The sequence below is a fragment of the Thamnophis sirtalis genome, unplaced genomic scaffold (assembly GCF_051295495.1).
Source record: "Thamnophis sirtalis isolate CommonGarterSnake01/CBP01778 unplaced genomic scaffold, rThaSir2_p1.2 scaffold_2, whole genome shotgun sequence".
Classification (NCBI taxonomy): Eukaryota; Metazoa; Chordata; class Lepidosauria; order Squamata; family Natricidae; genus Thamnophis; species Thamnophis sirtalis.
In genome coordinates this window covers 21,986,740-22,004,590 of record NW_028261382.1, presented here as the reverse complement: position 1 = coordinate 22,004,590, position 17,851 = coordinate 21,986,740, and the positions used below count along the sequence as shown (strand labels likewise).

The following is a 17,851-nucleotide window of genomic DNA, read 5'->3' as shown; positions in this document are numbered from 1 at the left end:
TTCTAGCTAGCACAACAGCTTGTTTTCAGCAGTTGCCAAACAAATGCTTCAAAAGGCTTACTGGAAGATTTTGAAGGCAACTGCCATGAGCTACATCTGTTTTTATCATTGGATATATGTGCTTCCGGAGACTGAAGTTCCATTTAGCCCTCAGAGACAATGGTATCAAAAAGCCATCTAAATTCAATCCATTTCAGCAGACTGGGATGCCTTAGAATATGTAACGATTAAGATCCCAGTTTCTTGATACTCAGCTACTAAACATTTCATTGAGGGGGGGGGGAAATTTCCCATCTGGTAATAGAATTTATTCGCGTAAATGCTTTTAAGTCGTCATAAATGGTCTTGCACGGATTATTGGGACAGAAAGGTGCAAAAGACAACTCGCCCACAGAACAAGGCAAAGAGAAAGTATAAACGGCACTTCCAGAGATGGGTAGAAGCCGAAAGGATCCGAACTGGCACAACGGGGAAAAACCTGAATATTTTCTCCAAGAGAAAAGTCCCTCCATTCCCCTAGCATGAATGTTGCTTTTTTGATCCAGAATGAAAAGTAAAATCTACGACAATCTCCCTCCCTCCCCGCAGCATGTCTCTGTGTGAATAGAATAGAATAGAACAGAAAAGAAAATAGGAATGGAATGGAATAGAATAGGAGATGGAATGGAAATGGAGTAGAGTAGAGTAGAGTAGAGTAGAGTAGAGTAGAGTAGAGTAGAGTAGAGTAGAGTAGAATAGGCGATGGAATGGAATGGGAATAAGAATAGGAATAGAATAGAATGAAATTACAATAGAAATAGAACAAAATTACAAAGGAATAGAATAGAACAGAACAAAATTAGAATAGAATAAAATAGAATAGAATATTCTTTATTGGCCAAGTGTGATTGGACATACAGGGAAGTTGTGCATAAAGTCTCAGTTTACAAACAACAACAAAATATTATAACCATCAGATACCAATAGGAGATAGTAGAAAAGATAAGAAGGCGAATAGTAATACAGCCATATTACATGGGTATGTAAATCTATTTTGAGCTTCACCTGTATAACTACTTCGAAAAGCAAACCTGGATGAAAATTCTTGACAGCTTTGCAAGGAATCTAATTCCTGGCCCTGGGATGCTATCACAGCAGGAGATCCTTCACTGGGGTGGACCTTCTCATACTATAGATCTACCTGATTCTGTCTAGGGCTTAATGGGGATCAAGGACCAACCTCAAGTCAAAAGCCTAAGCCTGGAGTATGAAGACAGGAAACAGGCACAGAAAATAGAATGATAGGGCTGGAAGGGACCTTAGAGGTCTTCTAATGCAGAAGTCTTCTACCCTCTGGAAGGGGACCTTTGAATCATCTGGTTCAAATGGTTGGGATATTCCAAGATGCTAAAGCATTTGGGTCTCAAAGACTCCCGCAACAAATGAAATGGTGGCAGACTAAAGTCAGGTTTCATTGATGGGGATTTAACTCAAAATTCACGGAGTTCTCACTTCTATCACGGGAGACGTATAGATTATATAGCTTTATAGAAGGGCAAGATCAGAGTCTCTCAATCTCAGCCTCTCAGCCTCTGCTACTTTAAGGTCGGTGGATTTCAACTCCCAGATTTCCCCAGCCTGTATATCTGAGGAATTCTGGAAGTTGAAGTCCACCTAGTTGTTGAAGTTGAGCAACACTGAGCTAGAGTTGGATGGGACTCCTGATCAGGAGGTTCTTTTTCATCTTCTCTCAGGTTCGTAATATTGATAACTAGACCTCTTTTTCAGCAGTTAAAGTAGCATTAAAATAGGACGTTAGTGGATTATATGGCAGAAGAAAAAGCTTGCAAAATCATCCATTAGATCGAGCCCCACAAACTGCTATGGGGCAGAGCTGTTCATATCATTAGAAAGTAACACCCCTTGAAGGCCACATTTTAATTTGATGAAAGCTCTTTCATACAATTCAAAAATAATGGAAAGGAATGTTCACATTTGTTTTAAAAATGCACATATTTATTTGAGAAATGGTAGGACACAAACTTATTGGTGTCTATTATTAAACTGTATAATTTGTTTGAGGTCCTGAATAATCAGAAAAAACTGAGAAGATTCCCATAGATTAACAATATCCCCAACTTTCAATTTAAGAACATTTCTAATGTGAGGGAAATTTAAACCAAAAGCAACAACTCAGTAAAAGAATTATTTCAAACAACAAAATATTATTCTGTCATAAATTCAACCTAGCGCTGGCTCTTCAATATCAATGCACATGAAATGACTTTCAAAGTTTTCATTTTCAAGAACTTTTTATACAGGCTCATGAAATATTGCAGCGTCATTATTGGTTAATATAGCACAACTGAAGAATAATTAATCACTAAATGTATTCAAGGGTAACTTTATTTTTTGAATATAAAAAGTTTGTATTGGGCCAACAGGCATGCACACACTTGTAAGAGAAAGCTAGTTAGCTAGTTGGTTAGTTAGTTAGCGAGTTGTCTAAGCGTGTCCATACCACGTATAACTTCAGCCTGAAGATGAAGCTGTTTGCCTAAGAGGACAATTAGAAAAACATTCTGTAAACATGTTTAAGTGCCCTTTTGGGAGATTAAAAAAGGACCAACCTTGACTAAAAGTGTGTGTGTGTGGGGGGAATTATTAACAATTTGGGTTCAACAAATGTTACTTCAGAATAAGCATGTGTGGTATGATCATTGCAGGTTTGGTTTTTTAAAAAGTGATTTTATTTATTATGAGTGACATCAATCAAGGTCTCTCAAACGTGGTGACAGGAGCAGCAGAAAGCCACAAATTCCAGCTATAGGAACTTCCAGGAACTGGGACTCAGGACCCTTTGAACTCATCTGTATTGAGGCTGTTTTATTCCTTGGAATTAAAAAACTGTCCTTCCCAGATTGGGCAAAGACATATATTTTGAAATCTATTAAATCTAACATTTATTAAAACTGCAAGTATGCCAAAGATTCTGGTTTTCTAGTTATATTTTGTCATCTTATTTTCTGTATAAAATGTCTTCAGTAAAAGAGCAATAATTTATTTAAAAGAGATTAATATTTTTGCATATTTTGCATTTGTAATAAAGATGGGGAAAAAGTGATATCAAGACCTGAAAAACCTCCCTGCCTTTTTACGGTATCCAAGACAGGATTTCCGGAAGGATAGATGAGATGTTGCCTACATCTGTTTTTAAGAAACTAAGGATTTTCTAAAATGCTGCTTGCATGTCAATCAAAAGCAGTAGAAAGTTTGTTTGTTTTAAAAAAAAGAAAGGAAAGGGAAATTTTGTGATGTGCAGACTGCAAGCTTCAGCGCAGGTGGCTAGATTCCGGGCAGCAGCAGTGGGGATTCATCGGAAACAGGTGATTAATCCATCACAGCTATTTTACACAATTAATGCAGCAACTCCTTTTGCGTGATCACTCTCTTGCATTTTAGTATTTAATGACTGCCGGCCTCACAGTTTAAGGACTGATATTATAGTTAGGCCATGCTGGTGTGCAACTGACAGATGGGATGCCAAATTGTGATTTTGATCTAGATTTTGTTATTTTTTATTTAATTCTAGAATTTTTAACTGGATATTGCTTGAGCGTTTTTAACTTGCTCTGGTGTTGGACTGTAATAAACATTGACTAAACAAACTGGAAGCTTCCCTTGAGACTTTAAAGGGGGTCTGGAGGAGAGCGGGGCTAAGGCAGTGATGGCCAAAGATGCCCAGAGCAGGCCCTTCCATCAACCGTTCAGCAAACTGATCTCTGGAAACGCTACAGCTGCAGCAGCAACGGCCACAGAGGGCTGCAATCAAAAGGAAGGCCGCTCGGATATCTTCTCTGCAGACGTTTTCCGTAGGCCCCCAATTAAAAGAAAACTAGCTGGTTTATTTTAAAACATGGACCGCTGTTCCCATTTTCAGCCATTTCCTAGAAAGATCCTTTTGGATTGAGAAACCCCCATTGCTGCAGAGAGAAACGGCTCTTAAGCCCCCCAATTCATAAATGTAATTAAATAATTACCCGAGTGCTAATTAACATGGAGCTGCAGATTATTTAAGCACACACCAACACACACACACAAACCACCCCACTATTCAACTTCTTAATTATTCTTGTTCACCACAGCATTTCCTTTTGCTGAGGCGCCCAAGGTGCAAATAAACCCTCCCATCTGCTCGTAATTAGAACTAAATAATTTCAGAGAATGCGGCTTATCATTTTGACTGCACATTTGATTAAAAGCAGGGTGCAGGCAGCATCCTGGCTTATTGATGCAATAGCACCCAAGCCAGCAAACCCACATCCCCTCCTTGCAGAAGGCAGGCAGGAACCCTGTCTGTGGGGGTTTCTAAGGGGAGGGCAGCGAGGGAAGAAAAAGGGGGGTGGGAGGGGGGAGAGAATACAACTTTTTAGTTCATTTCATACAGAGGGAAGCGAATTACCGCAAATCACCTCTCCGCTGAATAGCGGCCTCTACATAATGACTTTATTTGCTTAATCCCCAAATTAAACGCCGCCGTTTCAAGTGAAGGCCCTGCGTTATTACTCTCATCATGTCGACAACATTTTCCTGCCGAGACCAATTTGAATAAAACAAGGCCTTCCTTGAACTCAATCAAGGAGTCATAATGCGGTGTGTAATAGGGGTTGCTGATAGACCCAGAGACAAAAGCGTTCTACCTAACGATGGGATATGGATAATCGTCCTCCTAGAGCTCCTGATGCGATTCCAGTTGGCGGCCAGATGCTAAAAATCAAGAAAAGGCATTGATCAGTGACAGGAGGGACCTGCCGCGGATGCAACCCAGCCGAACTTCAGCTGTTCCCCCTCCTCCTCCTTTTTTCCCACTGTACAGTTAAGCCAGGCATAAATTATATTAATTGATTTAATCACATACTTAAAACATCTTCCCCAATTAATTTAATTAGATGGCTACATGAAGCTACTGGCAGGGGAAGATTAGAGGCTGATCACTTAATTAACAGAATATGAATGAAAAAAAAGAGAGAGAGAGAGAGAGAAAGCAAACATAAATGAAATGGTGAGCACTAATTAAAAGCTTGTCTGCAAACTTAAGTACTTTCTGACAAAGTAGTGACTGCCACAGAGGCGAGGGAGATTGTTTTTGTGGGCCACAAATCAAGTGCACGGTATTGTGTTGTAAAGGAAGAGTAGGGGAGAGGGACCGCGGAGGAGAGGAGGTGGGAAGAGGGCACTGCATTGGCTGCTGGAGGAGGCAGGGCCAAACACCAAACTGTCTCTTAACACGGAATCCATGCCCCGACTGCACCATCTTGACTACTGCAGTGAGCTCTATGCGGAGCTGCCCTTGACCCCTGAAATTTCCACCGATGCAAAATTCAGCCGCTGCCCTGGCTCCTTTAAAGCCCTCAGGCAGTTTCTCAATCTCAGCCGTTTTGAAGATGTGTAAACCTCAACTTACTGCATCCTGGGAGTTTCTTTTTAAAACTTCTGCTAGATGCAGAGTTTCTCCCAGATTCTGGGAGTTGAAGTCGACCGGACTTAAAGTCGCCAAGGTTGAGAAACCCTGTGCTAGAGCCTTTGTCTAGTTTACCTGACTGGGAAAGGCAGGCTATAAATGGCATAAAAAAGTAAAAATAATCTGTGGATAAAATTGAAAGCATGGCAGCACCGTATACAGGCATCTAATAAAATTGGAAGGCGAGGACAGAGGCAGGGAAGGAGATGACATAATGATGCCCAGGACTTGGCATTGGCAGAAGCTGGACAGTTGACAGGTACCACCGACCGTTACTCTTTCCAGAAGCAACAGCCTGGCTATTACTGTGTCCCTCCCCCATCTCACCCCCCTCCCCTCTTTCTGGGTTCTGCCTTCTAAACCTGAAGTCAGAAAAACTAAAAAGAGAGCAGAACTGAAGCGATTCCTAAAAACAATTCTTTGAGAAGTGCTAAATACGATCCAAAGCTGTCTATTCCAAACCTACCAAATATTTTTTTTTTGACAAGAAGGACCCAGGTCAAATCAGAGGGATTTTTGTTTTCCCCATTTCACACCGCAAAGGGAAAGCAGCAGTTGTTCAAAGGGGGGGGGGGGGAATGGAGGCAGACTGTAGCCACCAAAGGCTGTACATTTAATGATGCATAAAATATGCTTGGACAAGGGTAGAGTTAAATAGGGGTGGGGGGAAGTTTGATGGCAACGGTTGGGCACGGATGCTGAGACAAAGGCCCCTAGCAGCTACCTTGGTCCTGAGGTGGAAGTTCTCCAGGTGTTTCTGCCGGGAATCCTTCAGGGTCTTTCGGACACGCTGCAGGTGAACGTGGATCAGCCAAGAGATGGCAATGATGCCCGAGGCCCACTGCCGGTGCCTGAATCCAATGTAGGATTTTCTCAACTTGTAGCACTTCCAGGTCGCCTGGATCTTGATGGCTGCTTTTTCCCTCCCATTTTGAGCTTTGTATCTCCGGCCAGGCTGCTTTAGAAACCTCTGAACGGTGGAGACATTCTTTAAGACCGAGAGGATTTCCTCCCGGGTTGCTCTCTGGCTCAGCTCAAAATCCGGCACGAGGTCCATCACTTTCTTCCCCAGGACGATGGCCAGAGGGACGGCGTAGTCCTTCATCAGCGCCTCCACTTGCTGCAGGAAGGTGAAGACGTTTCCCCAGAGGAGGCAGCAGTACTGCTTGAACTGGGCCAGGTCGGAGGCTGCGTAATCAAGGACACCTTTGCAGACGGGGATTTCAAACTCAAAGGCCACCTTCTTGAAGGTCTCCAGCGGGATGGGTTCCGGAGTCTGAAGGGAGAGAAAGAAGACAAACTGATAGGAGAACATGCTCCCCTCCCCAGGAGCTGTCTTCTCATGTACAGGCAGTCCTCGGACTTACAACCACAACTGAGCTCAAAGTTTCTAATGAGACAGTTGTTAAGTGGGTTTTGCCCCATTTTATGACCTTTCTTGCCACAGTTGTTCAGTGAATCGCTGCAGTTGTGGGGTTAGTAGCACGGTCGTTAAACGAATCTGTCTTCCCCGTTGACTCTGCTTGTCAGAAGGTCGCAAAAGGGGACCCCAAGAGCCTGGGACACTGCAATGATCATAAATATGAATCAGTTGCCGAGCGTCTGAATTCTGATCCTGTGAGCATGGGGATGCTGCAGTGGTTGTAAGTCTGAGAAACGATCGTCATTTTTTTTTCAGAGCCGTTGCAACTTTTAATCAGTGGTGAAATTCATTTTTTTTTACTACCGGTTCTGTGGGCGTGGCTTGGTGGGAGTGGTGTGGTGTGGTGGAGCGTGGCAGGGGATGGATACTGCAAAATTCCCATTCCTACCCCACTCTGGGGCCAGCCAGAGGTGGCATTTGCTGGTTCTCCGCACTACTCAAAATTTCTGCTACCAGTTCTCTGAACTACTCAAATGTTCCACTACTGGTTCTCCAGAACCTGTCAGAACCTGCTGGATTTCACCCCTGCTTTGAACGGTCACTAAACAAATTGTTTTAAGTCGAGGACTATCTGTAGCTCATTCTGGTGGGGCACTGAAGGAAAGATGGGTCACAAAACTGAGAAATCAGTAAGGAAAATCGACCGTTGTACTAAAATGGCTGTGGTGAGTTGGTGAGTCACTTCGTTGCAGTTTGAGATCAGTATGAGCTGTGATGGTGCCGTGATTAGAATGCAGTATTGCAGGCTAACTCTGCCCATTGCCAGGAGTTTGATCCTGACTGGTTCGGAGGCAAGAGGCTGACTCTGTAAACCGCTTAGAGAGGGCTGTAAAGCACTATGAAGCAGTGTACAAGTCTAAGTGTTATTGCTATCAAAAGCAACGTGGTCACACTGCAGCCTGGGGCTGGGAGTTATGGGCATGCTAGGCAAACAGCTTGTTCTCTTGAAATCCCTTCCTCGCCACTCTCTGCTCTGTGGGGGTAGATAAAAAAGCAAGGGATTTCTGTAGGTAACCTCTCCTTTCCCTGACTGTTCTCCCCTCTAGAAAGAAGATTGGAAAGTTTGGAGAAGAAAATGCAACATTGCAATAGAAAGTCCAGTTTCTCTGCTCGGAGGGGGGGGGGGGGGGAGGAATCACAGGCCAGGCACTGGATAATGTAAATTGTGGTTCTAATGGGGATCATGTGACTGAGGGGCTCTGGGAAGGTTGCAAACGGCTGTAAAGTTTTTTTTTTCCAGCACTGCGGTAACTTTCAGCATTCCCTGAATTGCACGTCTATAAAACAAACTGATTAGAACCCAGGATTAAAACCCAAAAGGAACAATCTCTGTTTAGGCTGTAAATGTAGTACTATCTAAAATTGTGTAGTATGTGGTAAGGTCTAAAAATTATAAAAATGCAATGATATCTAAAATGTACGTAATGTGATCATATCTGAACTTACGTAAAACTTGGCCAGATCTAAAAAGCCTAAAAAGTGTAGTCTCAGGAAGTTGGTCTATCAAGGCCCAGAAATCTCACATGGGACTCTCGGAGCTTTGCCAATGTTCCAAAGGTGCTTTTTCCCCCCAAGAGGCAACTGGACTTTCTGGTTTTTCTTTGAAGACCTTTCGCTTCTCATCCAAGAAGCTTCTACAGCTTTGTCTGGATGGTGGGGAATGGAAGGATTTTTCCACCCCAAGGATAAAACACCCAGACAGAAAATGAGCAACGTGGTATATGCAGTACAATGCAGTGAAATACGTGCAGATCTGTACATTGGGGAAACAAAACCACCACTTCATAAACGCATGGCACAACATAGGAGAACAAACCCATCAGGACTAGATTCAGCAGTCCATCTGCATTTGAAAGACACAGGGCTCTCTTTTGAAGACAGCAAAGTCCACATTTTGGACAGAGAGGATCGTTGGTGTGAAAGAGGAATCAAAGAGGCCATCTATGTCCAAAATGAACAACCTTCTCTCAATGGAGAGGGATGGACAGGACATCATCTATCTCCAGTCTACAGCACAGTCCTTTTTTAGCAGTTCCAAAAAGGCTCTACATCCATTTGCACCACTCGGGACACAGATAAACATCTAGGTGACCTTAATGACCCGCTAAAAGAATGCAAATGACCAGCTGTCTGCAAGGAGTATCAGTCTTTCCATTCCCCACTATCCAGTCAGAGCTGAAGAAGCGTCTTGGATGAGAAGCAAAACGTCTTCCAAAGAAAAACCAGAAAGTCCAGTCGCCTCCTGAAAAAAATAAAGCACCTTTGGGACAAGCATGACCTTTGGGGTGACAGAGAATCTCCATAGACATGTACCTTTGCTGAGCAAATCGAAGAGGCCGCTGACTCCCTTAGTCTCATGGCCTGAAGGACTTGCTGCTGTTTGAGTTTCTTGGAGGAAATGACGGAGATGCAAGATGGTGGGGGGGCGATGCTCCCCTTGGTTGCTTTCTTCTCCTTTCCTCCTTCTGCTGGGCACTCGGAGACCTGGGTGAGCTTCTGAGAGGGGAGGGGAGCCACTTCTACCTTCTCGCTCTGCCGAGCCCCATCTATGGCACAGATAAAGGGGCTTTGAAAAGCTTCCAGGAAAAGAAAAAGTCAGGCTGCTCAAAATCCTCAGGCAGATAATTTTGCCACCCCAAAAGCCACGTTGAACTGAGATTGATCTATTTTCTTGCCTACGTTAAACACCAAACAAACCCACAATCATAGCCAACCAACAGATTAGAGATTAACCCTCTAATAAAACATGATAACAGGGTCCCAATATTGGAGGGGCTCCTACAAAGACAAAGGGGTCAAACTATTTTCCAAAGCATCAGAAGGCAGGAAAAGAAACAATGGATGGAAACTAATCCAGGAGAGAAGCAACCCGGAATTAAGGAAAACCTTCCTAACAGCGAGAACAATCAGCCAGTGGAACAGCTTTTCTCCAGAAATTGGGGGTGCTTCATCACTGGAGGTTTTTAAGAAGAGCCGGGACAGTCACTTGTCTGGAATGGGATGGTCTCCTGCTTGAGCAAGGAGTTGGGCTAGAAGACCTCCAAGATCCCTTCCAGCTCTGTTATTCTGTTAACAGAGGCACTCCTAAGGAAACAGCCCTGGGACTTCAAGCAGGAAGTAATAAAAGCTTTCTATTTCTTCTTCTTGATCCCTTTTGTGCTTTCAAGTTTTAAATCCCTGAGGATAACAAAGGAATCTTAGCACATTATCAAACGACGGTGGATATTTGCCTTTCAACTCCGGGAGGCACCTGCTTGTCTGAACCTACCTACCTGCGTCAACCTTCTTGTACTTTGTCTGAAATTCATGGAGAGGGACAGGTCTTGGCTGGATGGGTGGCTTCTCTAGAGTAATCCTAGCAGCACGTGGGATCAGTCCTCTTTCAATTAGATTTAGGATGCCTAGGAAGAGACGGATTCACAGATTACTTCAAAGGCAACTTAAATGGGAGGTGTGTTATTTTTTTACTTCCAAACAGGGTGCAGCTCAGAGAGGAGGCGGAGCAACAGGTGAGCCAGAGAGAGCATTTCTGAAACAGCAGCTGTCTGTTGGGGAGGAGACCATTAGGACAAGCCAGCAGAAAATTATGTGATCCCATGTTCCGGTACAGGTAGTCCTCAACTTATGACCACAATTGAGCCTAAAGTTTATGTGGCTAAGCTTTCACACACCCCTCTCAGCAGTTTACAGGCTTAGCCTCTTTGCTCCCAACCATCTGGGTCCTCGTTTTACCCACCTTGGAAGGATGGAAGGCCCACTTTATAATGCCTTGATAAGATCCCATTTAGAACATGGTGTCCTATTTTGGTCGCTAAAAGAGTTTTGGAGGTTAAAACATATGAAGAACGGTTGCAGGAGTTGGGGTAGGTCTAATGAAAATGACTAGAGGTGACTTGCAATAGCACTTAGGCTTATATACCGCTTCCCAGTGCTTTCCAGCCCTCTCTAAGCGGTTTACAGAGTCACTCTAAATGCCTCCAACAATCCAGCTCCTCATTTTACCCACCATGGAAGGACGGAAGGCTGAGTCAAGCTTGAGGCTGCTGAGATTCAAACTATTGGCAGTGGGTAGAGTTAGCCTGCAATACTGCATTCTAATCATTGTGCAGAGAAAGAAAGGGGAGGGGAGGGAAGGGAAGGGGAGGGAAAGGAAAGAAGGAAGGAAGGAGGGAAGGAGGGAAGAAAGGAAGGAAGGAAGGAAGGAAGGAAGGAAGGAAGGAAGGAAGGAAAATGCCAATAGCACTTAGGCTTATATACCACTTCACAGTGCTTTCACAGCCCTCTCTAAGCAGTTTACAGATCACCATCTTGCATCCAACCATCTGGGTCCTCATGTTACGCACCTTGGAAGGAGGGAAGGCTGAGTCAACCTTGAGCCTGGTGAAATTTGAACTACTGGCAGTGGGTAGAGTTAGCCTGCAATACTGCATTCTAATCATTGTGCAGAGGAAGGAAGGGAAGGGAAGGGGAAGGAAAATAGCAATAGCCCTTAGACTCATATACCACTTCACCATGCTTTTATAGCCCTCTCTAAGTGGTTTACAGAGTCAGCCTCTGGTCTGGGTCCTCATTTTACCCACCTCGGAAGAAGGGAAGGCTGAGTCAGCCTTGAGCCTGGTGAGATTTGAACTGCCAAATCACAAGCAACCAGCAGTCAGCAGAAGTAGCCTGCAGTACTGCACTCTAACCACTGCGCCACCGCAGCTCGTAATCATTTGCTTAGTGACCAAAGTTACAACAGCATGGAAAAAAGTGACTTTTTCACACTTATGACGGATGCAGCATCCCCATGTGATCAAAATTCAAACACTGAGCAATTGATTCGTATTTATGTCCTGAGGTCATGTGGTTCCCCTTTCACGACCGTCTAACAAGCAAAATCAATGGGGAAGCCAGATTCACTTAACACCCGTGCTACTAACTTAACATCTGCAATGATTCACTTAACAACTGTGGCAAAAAAGGTTGTAAAATGGGGCAAAGCTCACTTAACAAATGTCTCACTTAGCAAACAGAAAATTTGGTACTTATGGTAATAAGTTAAGAACTACCTATAAGGAGAAATTTCCTGACAGTGGGAGCAATTAACGAGGGGAACAATTTGCCTCCAAGAGTGGTAGGGACTCCATCACTTGAGGCTTTTAAGAAGAGACTGGACAATCAATTGGTCCAGAATGGAATAGGGTTTCCTGCTTCAGCAGGGGGCTGGACTAGAAGACTTCAAAGGTCCCTTCCAAGCCTATTATCCTATGTTCTATGTACAGCTAGTGGCTGACCAACGATCAGGGCCACAATCTCTCTGGCCAAGGTATTATATTTGCAGAGGCAAAGACGCCATGACTGACCTCTCCCTGCATCTTTCTCCGAAACAGGCATGGCAGGGCGAATCTTGTTCCAAGAGGCGGCTGGTAGAGCTACGGAAAGGTTGTTGACAGTCACACCTTTTGCAATCTTGTGTGTGGGTGCCTAAATAAAGGGGAAAAAAACATTTCCTCTTTCAGATGCTAATTTGATGATTTTATGAACCACTTAGGTCTAGGAACCTTTTTGAGGCAACAAAATATGATTTGATACTAACCACCCAAAAATTGGTACAGGCTCAGGTTTCATGGTTTGGGAGTATGGAATAGACTATGGGGTTCTATCTACAATTCATGTAATTTAGAAGATAACTAATATTTTAGGAAACCCATTATGTAATAGTCAATGTTTTTTAAAAAGTCATCTTTGCCAGTTAGTTAGGAGTCTCTGTGTGTGTGTGTGTGTGTTTGTGTGTACGTACACACACACACCCCAGAGGTAGGTTCCAGATCCCATTGCAACCCATACGGTGCAAAAGGGCCCGGCGTCCACCACATAAACGCACATAGAGTGTACTTGCGTCCTTACCTCCTGCAATGCTACTCAATGCTCCAGCTGCTCGGCGGAGCATTGCACAGGCGGTGTACGCACCGTGCGCCGAATAGCTCAAATACCAGTAGGGACCACAGGCAGGTGGGTGGGCTCTCCGGAGCACTGTACTGGAACAGTACCTGATGCTTCTGGCCAGCACTGGTACGCCTGTACCGGGGCATACCGTTCGTAACCCACCACTGACACACATATAACGATGTGTTCCAATATCTCAGGGGCTGCCACAAGGAAGAGGAAATCAAGCTATTCTCCAAAGCACCTGAGGGCAGGACAAGAAGCAATGGGTGGAAACTAATCAAGCAGAGAAGCAACTTAGAATGGAGGATAAATTTCCTGACAGTTAGAACAATGAATCAGTGGAACAGCTTCCCTCCAGAAGTCATGAATGCTTCAACACTGGAAGTCTTTAAGAAGATGTTGAATAGCCATTTGTCTGAAACAGTATAGGGTTTCTTGCCTAGGTAGGGGTTTGGACGAGAAGACCTCTCAGGTCCCTTACAACTCTGTTATTCTTTTCTATTCTAAACATAACTAAACAAAGAAATCCCAAAATGGTTATCTATAGAAAAATCTGAATAATTGAGTTCACATTTTTTTCTTCTAATCCAAACTTTGTTTTTAGATCTCTTATGATGGTCTGGTGAAAGTCGGTTGTGTATATGAATGCTCATCACTCTACTAAACATAGCTGCAAAAAATGGCTGTTTATTCACTGCTTCACAGAGAATATTTCATTAATCACAGGGAGTCATACGATTGCGGCAGGATAAATAACTTTTTGTACTTCTATTTGATTAGTTAGAAAATCTCTTGTTTGGTGCTCAATTTACAGCACTGTTTCAGAACAATGAAAATTAAATAAGAGTTGGTCTTGATTCTAGCGGGCGCCATGATACTAGTGTTCCAATATTTCAGGGGCTGCCACAAAGAAGAAAGGGTCAAAGTACTTTCCAAAGCACCAGAAGGCAAGATGAGAAACAATGGATGGAAACTAATCAAGGAGAGGAGCAACCTGGAACTAAGAAGAAATTTACAAACAGTGAGCACAATTAACCAGTGGAAACACTTGCTTTCAAAAGTTGTGGGTGCTCCAACACTGGAGGTTTTTAAGAAGAGTGGGCAGCCACTTGTCTAAAATGGTATAGGCTCTCCTGCTTGAGCAGGGGGTTGGACTAGAAGACCTCCAAGGTCCCTTCCAACTCTGTTATTTTGTTAAATTAGAATAGCCCTGTCTTTGCTTTATTATCTGCTAGCTGTGTGGCATCTTCACTTTAGAAATTGATAAAGTGATCATCTTTAAAAAAAAACACATTTATTTTGGACTTACCCCCCAAAAGCCCTTTTGGTTAGATATCTTTGCTAAGCTTACTATTGTAACACCTGCCTAATACGTAACCTGAGAGGCTAATATCCCTCAAGAACAGAGGTCTTCAAACTTGGCAACTTTAAGACTTGTAGACTTCAACTCCCAGACCAGAAAGAAAGAGCCGGACACAATCAGACATCCTGCTCACAGGATAAACACTGCTATAGCCAACGACTCATTTCAAGGCAATGAATTGGACGTGTCTTAATATCATGAAAACATTTTGGTGGGGAGAGAAACATTACATCAGAATACAATTTTCAAAGGTTAGAACAGAGATCTTAATTTGGGCTGCCGGCAAACATTTACCCTGCATAATATGCCTGAAATGTGCTGCAGAAGTATTTTCTCTTTATCTCAAGCAATTCTCTGTATAATTAACTTGAGGCAGGAGACAAAAGAAATTCTATTAGTCCTTTTGAAGCGCATTTCTCTTGTGGATAAAAATGTCCTGCTCAATATGGTTATTTTTCTATGGTTCAATTTAAAACGAAACAGTTGTTGTTTTTAAAGGGTCTCTGTTTCTCCCCCCCCCCTCATTTTAATTGTTTTTCTTTTGTTAGGAACAAAACAGGACTGAGGCAAAACAACTTTAGGAGGTGAAGGAGGCAGCCAGCAGGCTGCAGAACAGAAAATGGACACCGGATTGCGCCCACCAGAGACCGTTTCATTGTCCACATTCGGTGTTCACAGCTGAGCAACTCACCAACAAGTTTTCTCTAGAATCAGGCGGATTCTGAGGACGGAACAGAAGTAGAACATTTGGCTCCAGATGCAAGGCGGTTTCAGTTACTACTCTTTAGCGACACTGATAAATTAGTTGGATGATGGCTTCATATTACTAGTGGCCCGTGGAAATGATTCTGCAAAATTATGGACACATGGAAAATATATCGCCCCTGCCAGAAAGCAAGCCAACAAAAACAAAAATCCTTTTCCATCTGTGATGAAACCTTTCAACTATTTTATGTTTTTTTTTAACGGAAGGAAAAAAAGACACTTAATTTTGTCACTTCATGTGAAAAGATTTTTAATTGTGGGCACCGAAGCTGTTCAATACAAAAGGAATGCAAAATATGAATATACAGAAGCATTTAATATAAACTTAGCCACTTAAGAAACTATTTCCACTTTTCTCCAACTGCTGACTTAAGCATCTGGTACCTTCCCAAGATACTTAGCAGTCCACATAAATTATCACTTTCTTCCACATCACCATACAGCAGGCTAATATTAGTGGGAGAGCCATATTAGTCTACCACAGCCAAAAACCAGGAGTTCAATGCAGGCAGCTCTCATTTAGCGACTGCCTTGTTTAGTGACCATTTGCAGCAACAAGTGATGAAAAAGTAACTGCGACCAATCCTCGCATTTATGACCCTTGCAGGTCTGTAAAGCAAAGGAAATCTGAAGTCAGATCGTAAACACGGTGGGAGTTCCATTTAGCGACTGCCTCATTTAATGACTAAGTTGCTGGTCACTACATGAGAACTATCTGTAGGGCTTTTTCAGATAACAAATGTTATTAATAGGGATAAGCATTGCATATCCAGAGCATTGCATGACAAAACAACTAGACACAAAGAGAATTTTTCCCCATGCCATCACTCTGCCGAACACTTAATTCCCTCAGTCCTGTCTCATTCTCATCTTTTCTTATCTCTTATCTTCTCATCTTTCCTACTATCTTCTATTGGTTTATGATTTATCAATTATTGTTTGTAACTTAATGATTGTAACTATGATTTATGATTTGTAACTATGATTAATGATTGTAACTATGTTTTCTGATCTATTACTTGTTGTTTATATGTACACTGTGAGGTTATACATCTGAGACAAATTCCTTGTGTTTCTGATCACACTTGGCCAATAAAGAATTCCGTTCTGTTCCCTATTTTTGTATACTGCTCATTACATCAAATGTATGGAGAGGCTGAACTGTTATTTGTTTTAAATTGGGTGGAGGTGGAGAAGGGAGAAAAACCCAGGAATCTATTTTGCCTCCACATTTACACCAACGGCACTGGTCACAGTCAGAGGCCTCGACCTGCCTTCACCCACCGGGTTAGAGTTCCTTCCACAGTGGCTCCTTCTCAAGTGGGACCCCTGCCACCATTTTCAGTGATGCCCCTTTGGATTCCATGCAGGACAAACATGGCAAATTGTATGCAAAAAGAGTGAATGGGCACAAATCTCGCACAAAGGCTCAAAACTAGGAAAAAGTAGTATCCAAGCATTTTAATTTCCCAAGACGCTCCATTACAGATTTCAAAGTAGCTCTTTTGGAACCAAGAAATTTTACAAGCACGATTGAGCCGGGGAGACGGCTGAACTTACATACATCAAATGGTTTCAGGCCACCTTCACAAACACAACGGGCTTTGGGCACATTACAATTGCCAATTGAAAAGACACTTGTAATTTGTCTCTCAGGTAGCCTGCATCTGCATCTCGCCCCCACCCACCCCCGCCCCAGCCTCACCCCAATTTAAATCCAACATCAGCCTACCTACTCTGCGCATCTGATGGAGTAAGCATGGCTGGCGGAAGCCTACGATTTTCCATTACGTTTGTCAGCCCGCAAAGCCTCCCTCTGATTAGTGAAGAGAGATTGAAAAGTTGGCTCAAGGCAGCCTAGATTTTTTCAGCAAGAAACTTTGCAACTTCTTCGGTTAACCATCCAATGGTCCAAAGCCCCAATCCTCCCATTCTGGACTCAAAGCCTATTCCGACTCTTAGGGAAGTCTTTCTAATCGAAAGCCTCAGGTAGGCTGTCCTTCCAGCTGACCTGTCTCAAATTACCGCACCAGGTGGGTGGCCGAGAAGAGATGCGTGACTGCGGTGCCTTTTGAAAGGCAGAACAGAAGCGGCACAGAAGGAAGGGAGCCGGATAATAGCTGGCTCAAACTGCTGTGCATTTTACTTGTGGGCAAAAGGCCAGGCAGTGCCGAGCAGGATTGGGCAGCCAGGCTTATTGGAATTCCGGGCTGGGCCTCCCTCCTTGTCCAGCGACAGCTGTAAGCCAGCAGCCCATAGCATCTCAATCAGGCATGGAGTTCCATCAAAGAATGCTGATATGGACGGCTCCCCTCCACCTTGCCGAGTGACAGTCAATCTTGGATTCCAGATGACAAGGACTAGATGCAAAATGTAAAACAAATGGTGACCTTTCCAAAGATTAATTTGTTTACCAACAAAAAAAAAACCCTGCTCTCCGTTTGTCATCTGGGATAGAGGTGACCTTCATGTTCCCATTTCTAGGTGGAGAAGAAGGCGCAGGCAGTCATCTGTTCTCTTAACCCGATCTCACCAATTATGACTTCTCTTAGGTTTTGGGGAAAAGGAGAGTTTATTAATTTGCTGTTGTCTTCTGTTACGCTTGTTATAAATGCAGCTAACGTGCTGCAAATTACAGCAGTGGAACATCAATTTGTTTAGGTCTGATTCCACTCCAGATGCCAAGATTGGGGCTTTTATTCCCTTTTTGTAATTGAAACCATAGGCAGAAGCTTCCCCCCCACTTCCCTCTCCAAGATCTTACACCGTCTTCTTGTCCATCCCACAGCACGTCCGAAAAGAAAACCGTGGTTTTTACTACTACTACAAAATCATTTCCAGAACAAATGGCTGCCCCTTTCCTAGGCCG

At 43.4% G+C, this 17,851-nt stretch overlaps 1 protein-coding gene across 1 annotated transcript in view; it reads right to left on the bottom strand.

The window, feature by feature from the left end:
- Positions 1-17,851, bottom strand: part of IQCH (IQ motif containing H) — a 107,612-nt gene that overhangs the window by 68,947 nt on the left and 20,814 nt on the right. The window contains exons 6-10 of the mRNA XM_087704386.1: positions 12,269-12,389; positions 10,196-10,324; positions 9,237-9,469; positions 6,225-6,776; positions 4,680-4,746 (exon numbers count right to left, since the gene is read on the bottom strand). Coding sequence (XP_087560512.1) covers positions 4,680-4,746; positions 6,225-6,776; positions 9,237-9,469; positions 10,196-10,324; positions 12,269-12,389 — 1,102 coding nt within the window. The remainder of the gene's footprint in view (positions 1-4,679; positions 4,747-6,224; positions 6,777-9,236; positions 9,470-10,195; positions 10,325-12,268; positions 12,390-17,851) is intronic.